This window comes from Rhamphochromis sp. 'chilingali' (genome assembly GCF_963969265.1).
Source record: "Rhamphochromis sp. 'chilingali' genome assembly, chromosome: 18".
Taxonomy (NCBI): Eukaryota; Metazoa; Chordata; class Actinopteri; order Cichliformes; family Cichlidae; genus Rhamphochromis; species Rhamphochromis sp. 'chilingali'.
The window spans coordinates 23,487,906-23,493,905 of NC_137945.1; the positions used below are offsets into that span (position 1 = coordinate 23,487,906).

A 6,000-nucleotide genomic window follows, 5' to 3' on the forward strand; every position below is an offset into this window, starting at 1 on the left:
GTGAATGTTTAGACTCAACATTGGTTCATCCCTTGAGTTAGGTGACTTTTTTTTTATTCTTGGATGAGGGTTAGCCCTTCGAAGACAAAGAAATAACTACTGCCACACAGAAACGCATTTCTCTGAGTGTTTTTTTTTGCTTGTAGACTTCCCCACTCTGTTCCCATCACAGCCCCATTTTCTGGGAAATGAGAAGTCGACTGCTCCTTATAAAATAAAGTCAAATAAAACTACGCGGCCCACAATGCAACACGTCCATTCGCTATTATTGCAGGAAAGTACGGAACTGTCTAAAACACTCTTTACTTTCATTTTCGCTTTTTATGCTGAGTAACTGTGAGTATTTGTCCGTGTCGTGCACGGAATTGAATTACACAGAAAGAGAGCATATTCTTATTTCTAACCGCCTCCTGTGAAGTCAAAGCCTTTACTAAACTCTAATAAACAACTTCTGCTCTCCAAAGACGACATGGCTGCTGTGGATATTCGCCTCAAGTCGAAGAAACAGGTGAGTCCGCTAGCACAAAGTGTTATGTAGCAGCAAGCTAACTCTCCTTTCCCTTCACTTACATGGTTAGTGTGTCAGTGATGCTAGCAGGCGAGCTAGTGTCCACATAAGTGTTTGTTTTCATGGGGTTTGTCTACGGACAGCAGGGGTCACGGGAGGTGAGCAGCAGCAGGGGCTAAATAAAACGGTCATTTATAAGCAAGCCTAAAATCTGTGACTTTATTCTAGGTGGACGACTTCTGCCAAAAGCTCACCAAGGAGGTAACTCAAACGAAAATCAGAAATCTTTCCCAGCTCTGCTTCACAAGTTTGAATTGTTAATGTGGATTTTGTTACTTGGTTTTAACAGGCGGAGGTGCTGGTGTCAACATATTTCCCACAGAAGCTTGAAGAGCTGCAGGAGCTGCTGAAGGTATCCACCTGTGTGACTGTGGGCACATACCACTGGGCTCTTGATTCTCACATTGGGTGACTTGTGTTTGTGCGTCAGTCTTTCAGATGCAACGATCTGCCTTCTTTGAAGGCTCCACTCGACATCCCGATACCCGATCCGGCGAAAGAGGAGGCCAAGCGCAAGAAAAAAGAGCAGGTGGGGACTCCATCCCAGAAGACTGTTCTTTAAAACTGTGATATAAATCCAATAAAGGAGCATTCGGGGTGATTTATGAAGGACGGCTGTTTTTCCATTACCCAGATGTAATGGCTTTCATATCGAGGAGCCTCACATCTGTGTTTTATTTGTCTAACCTTTGAATTTCTTCATAGAGCCTCCTCTCAACTGGGGTCCTCGGCTCAGGGTTTATATTTAGTGTTTCATTATATAAAGACACAATGCTGAGTCCCCAGTTACCATGACAACCAATCACAGTGCAATTTCCAAGGGCTGTTTTACAAACTGGCAGCGAGCGGGTCTTTTATGTTACTTCAGTCGGCTGTGAATTTCAGATTTTTATAAACCGTACAAAGGCTGTGTGTCTTGAACTAATACTCATGCAGGGATTTAGAGGAGGGCAGAGAGCCGTGTAGCTAATGCCACTGGTTTTTTTAACGAGGGTTAGGAGAATATTTGGGGTGGTTGCACAACTTTCGGGAGCTGCTGGAGTCTCCTTAGAATATCAAGGGGCACAGATTGCTGCAACTGGGTTACATGTCTTAAGCAAAGAAAAAGAATCCAACAGAGATCCCAAGGTTGAAAAGCCAGAAGAGAAAAAGGCGTGCAGCCTAGCTGTCTTGGAGATTAATCATCAGCAAAAACTCTGACCCGATGCCTTCTATTCTTATTTTACAGAAGGAGGCTAAGGAGGGGAAGAAAGACAAGGACAGTGATAAAGAGGATGAAGACGCAGGTAAATGGGGGGAAAATAGAAAGAAAGATGCATTCGTTTAGCAGTAACCGTATTCCTGTAAATAAGGACAATAAATACTGCAGGAAGAAAGGCTCCAAACCCATGTATGAAACACATCACTGCTTTTCTGGCTCCTTTGTAACAAACTGATGAGTCTACTGTGGCTCATGAGCTGACGATACAAAGTTTAAACACCGTTTACACACGGATTAGCTAACTGGAAGAAAGCAAGGGCATAAGGAACTTTTTCTATATTAGAAAAGCAAATCTGCAGCTCACTAAGTGAAGGAGTGCTATCCTCTGTCCTCCAGGCCCTCCATGTGGTCCCATCTGCACCAATGAGAAGGTGGAGAGCCTCCTGCCGAAGGTCAAAACTGAGATCCAGACACTGAAGGAGAAGCTCAACACGGTCAGTCTCAGAACTTTATGTGGAGAAAAATGCGTCGGGTTTTATGTGCAGAAAATATTAATGTGATAAAAAGTCTTGTATATTGTACTAGTGGGGTTTTTTTCTTTTTATTTTCCTGGAAGGTGTCAATGTGGGTGCAACTCCAGATTCCTAAAATTGAGGATGGGAACAATTTCGGAGTGGCTGTCCAGGTTAGTAAACAATCGCATGTGGAGTCTATCTTTAGGGTGAAATTTATCCAGCTGCATTTTAAATCTTCCTTCGTGTCCACCAGGAGAAAGTGTTTGAGCTGCTGACCAACACACGCACCAAGATCGAAGGATTCCAGACTCAGATTTCAAAGTAAGAGCCTGCACTGACGTAGCCAGGAAAACAGACCTGACATTACTCCATCAAAAGTATTTGGCAGAGAAAACCACAAAACCTGCTGCGCTCAGTATCATAAGAATATCCACAATTACTGAGAAATCTATACATATAAACAGCAATTCAGGCTTTCAGAGGGTCTCATCCATCTTTATTTAGTGAAGTCAAACAGAAAAAAAGTCATATAGATATAAGCAGAATCAGAAAGGCTTCAATTCCACATTTAAAAGTGAGAAAATCTTAACAGAGATAATGAGAGGCAGTCTTCTGCTTTGTCTTTTTATTAAAAACCAGACTGATGTGTTGAATATGGCATTGGATGTGACATTTAGCGAAACGCTGGGGGCTATTTTAAAACAGGTGGGTGGTACTGTAACTCCTCTCTTCTCCTTGTTTTGGCAGGTATTACAACGAGAGGGGTGACGCTGTGGCCAAAGCCTCCAAGTCGCCCCACGTGGTCAGTGTCTCCCGCTGTGCATCCTAATAAGCATATTAATGTGTGAATGAGAAAAATGTGTGCCGGTGCGCTGAAAAAAAAAACTTATGAGGACATTCTCTCCCGCATAAATTAGTTGCTGTTGTGTCATGTGCTTATCATACTACACATTGTTTTGCTAATACGCTCGCTGTTTGTGGTGTGGGTTTTCTGCTGCAGGGAGACTACAGACAGCTGGTCCACGAGCTGGACCAATATCAATACTGCGAGCTCCGCCTTGTGGTCTTGGACATCCGCAATACATACGTAAGACACCCACTGCCTCTTGCTTACAGTTGGCCCTCTCTGACTGCGTGTATCCTGAATCTCATGATCCACACTCCGTGTACCATCTGCTGTTTTCATGCTCTGTATTTTAAATTGAGCGGCTTGGGTGTAAAATATGCCTGTCGTGTCCACCGGCGGGAGCGGCAGCTTAAATGGAATCCATTCCTTCTTAATAGGAGGGTAATTAAACTAATTGCAGTGCTTGTGTTAAATTGATTGGCGCTCCGTCTCCCGTCCATTAATCAGCTCGTCTCTTTCCTTCGGCCATTGTCCTCCCGTGTTTGATGCCGCTAATGAACAAGGCGTTGCAGGCGATGATGAAAGGAGCTGTTTGACGTGATTACAGCTCCATATCTGGACGTCCCTCTCTTTTATGACTCCCTGTAAACTGTCTGTCTTCCCTATATCATCCTGCTTCTGCATCACACTCTGTGTCTTTATTTCTCTCTCCAGGCTGTGTTGTTTGACATCATTAACAAGAACTTTGACAAGATTAAGAGACCCAGAGGAGATGGGAAAGCGCTCATCTACTGAGGCAGACTCCAGGCTCGTTTTTTTTTTTTTTAATAAGCAACAACCAGTGTAGAATGACACTCTTCATCAAGTAATGATACACCTGCTCCCAGAAATCTTTTTCTAACTGTGCCTGCATTTTGGTTCAGATTACACAATAAAGCAGCAGTTTTTCTCACTTACTTTGTCTGAATGAGATTTCTAAGCTTCTTTTTGGACTAATTTTGACCTCTAAAGAAAGCAAACTATTAACGTGATGTCACATTTACAGCATGCAGTCTTAAAAGAGGGTTTGGAAGTTTGTTCCTGAGCTTTGAAGGACATTTCAGTGCCAAAATCTAACCATTTTCATTAAGGGTGCCACACTACTAAGGCTGTTTGTTGGTGTGCACCGTGGTAGAAAGTCCCTCTCTGGGCAAACCAGGACAACCCCATCTCGATCCGAGTCTATACAATCCGTGATAGAGTCCTCTCCACCCCAGGTAGCCCAGAGCTCCACCCAGCTGCTGGGAGGGAAACTTTGGGAAGTATGCAAGCAAACACAGCAGCAGAAACATCCAAACAAGGAGGAGAAGAACACACAGGAGGAAGACGACTCTCAGCGGGGTCCCGGGTGACCTCTGCAGAGGCTTTTGTCGCTCCAAGTGATGACCAAAGACACACATTTCCTCAACAAGCAGCAGACAGCAGAAGCAGAGGATGAGGACGTCCTGGGAGACTTCGTAGCCTCGCCACAGCATGTGGGCTTTCAGGCAGGAGGCCTTGTTCTGGTCTTCATGCAGGAGCAGCAGAGGCTGTACTGGGGAGGCCGGGCTCTGGCCGTCCTGGCCTGGGGTCATGGGCTCGTAACAGGTCCCCGCTGCATCCTCCAGCAGGGTCAGGAGGCGCTGACAGCTCCACCAGAGCAAACCCGTGAGGCCTACTCGAGAGAGGTGGCGGAGGGAAAGAGAGGTGGAGTGACGGACTGAGAGGGAGAGAAGGATGATGAAAGCGCTCGTAAAGATGCAGGTCCAACCCCAAGTGGACCTCAGGAACTTCCTGTGAGAGCGTGATGAATAAGGATATCAGTACACACCATATATATGAGCAAAACACACGCAGTAATGAAATATGTGTAGAATTACTTTTTCCTCACAGTCACAGCAACAGGAGGATCCTGGGGAGGTTGAAAGTCAGTCGTTCATGCTCATATTCACAATTTGGGGCAGTTTAGATTCGCCAGTTACCCTGACATTTATGTCTTTGAATTGGCGGAGAAAGCCAGAGAAAGAACATCCAGACTCCACACAGAACACACAAAGACTTCAGGCAGCCAGCAGGTCAGATCCAGGAGCTTCTTGCTAACACAGTGCTCAGAAAGTAAATCTATTTTTGATATGCATAAAAATTCAAGCTTTACAGCAAAGCTGAGTCTTTTTAACTTTTTCAGTTCACTCAAACTTGCTTTGAGGTATCAAAGTTGATGAGCCGGTGGTTTCACTTAATTAGTTCCATGTAAGTGCACTGAACAGTCTGAGGAAGACTTTAATTCTGCTACTGCCTCATAGTTATCATCATACCTCAGAATGACATTATCATACAATATTTATGTGCTGCTTTTGTTTTTCAAAAGTGGTATATTAATATTGTATTGGTTTTTGGGTGGGGGTTTACTCAGTGTATGTGACAAATGAGTGGCAGCAAAGCATCCACAAAAATAAATGAGGAATAATTTAATATCATAACTGGATTTTAAAAATATGTGATGGATTATATGAACCTAAAACAGTGGGCCAAATGACATTATGATGATTGTAAATGCTGAACTGTATTGTTCCACAAGCTGACTCAGAATAAAGACTCAGTGAAAGTTTGCCATCAAAACAGATTAAGTAGGGCTGAAGCAGTAAAAGCCCAGTGAGCACTACAGTGAGCAAGGGTGCGCTGGGTTTTATTACCGAGTCAAGAGTTTATTAAAGGAGCAGTGTCTTTATCAAAGATATACAGTTTCCTTTAGCAATGACAGCAGTTACTACAGCTATTTCAGTCAATTATTTCCATCCAATTAAATCATGATAAATCATTGCTAAACTCTCCACAAACAGGTCCTCCACCT

The 6,000-nt window shown here is 43.8% G+C and overlaps 2 protein-coding genes across 3 annotated transcripts in view; one reads left to right on the top strand and one right to left on the bottom strand.

Annotated features, from left to right (window-relative positions):
* Positions 1-229: 229 nt before the first annotated feature.
* On the top strand, positions 230-3,980 carry psme1 (proteasome activator subunit 1). 2 transcript variants are annotated; one of them, XM_080865412.1, is made up of 12 exons: positions 230-278; positions 465-508; positions 737-769; positions 858-920; positions 999-1,097; positions 1,797-1,854; positions 2,166-2,263; positions 2,386-2,454; positions 2,538-2,605; positions 3,032-3,086; positions 3,285-3,371; positions 3,846-3,980. In XM_080865412.1, exons 1-12 carry the CDS (start codon positions 245-247, stop codon positions 3,924-3,926), a joined length of 789 nt encoding a protein of 262 aa, XP_080721538.1. In that variant the 5' UTR covers positions 230-244; the 3' UTR covers positions 3,927-3,980. The 2 variants fall into 2 exon arrangements, with proteins under 2 accessions (XP_080721538.1, XP_080721539.1); XM_080865413.1 differs by having other exon boundaries at positions 265-336.
* A 135-nt stretch (positions 3,981-4,115) lies between these two features.
* Positions 4,116-6,000, bottom strand: part of fitm1 (fat storage inducing transmembrane protein 1) — a 2,826-nt gene continuing 941 nt past the window's right edge. The window contains exon 3 of the mRNA XM_080865411.1: positions 4,116-4,943. Coding sequence (XP_080721537.1) covers positions 4,274-4,943 — 670 coding nt within the window. The 3' untranslated portion in view covers positions 4,116-4,273. The remainder of the gene's footprint in view (positions 4,944-6,000) is intronic.

What these genes read in the sequence shown, in the direction of transcription:
- psme1 (XM_080865412.1), top strand. Translation starts at nt 245, where the DNA reads ATGCAACACGTCCATTCGCTATTATTGCAGGAAA. An exon ending in TAAAGAGGATGAAGACGCAG is followed by an intron (nt 1,855 to 2,165) that starts GTAAATGGGGGG and finishes TCTGTCCTCCAG; the next exon opens with GCCCTCCATGTGGTCCCATC. An exon ending in TGGACATCCGCAATACATAC is followed by an intron (nt 3,372 to 3,845) that starts GTAAGACACCCA and finishes TTCTCTCTCCAG; the next exon opens with GCTGTGTTGTTTGACATCAT.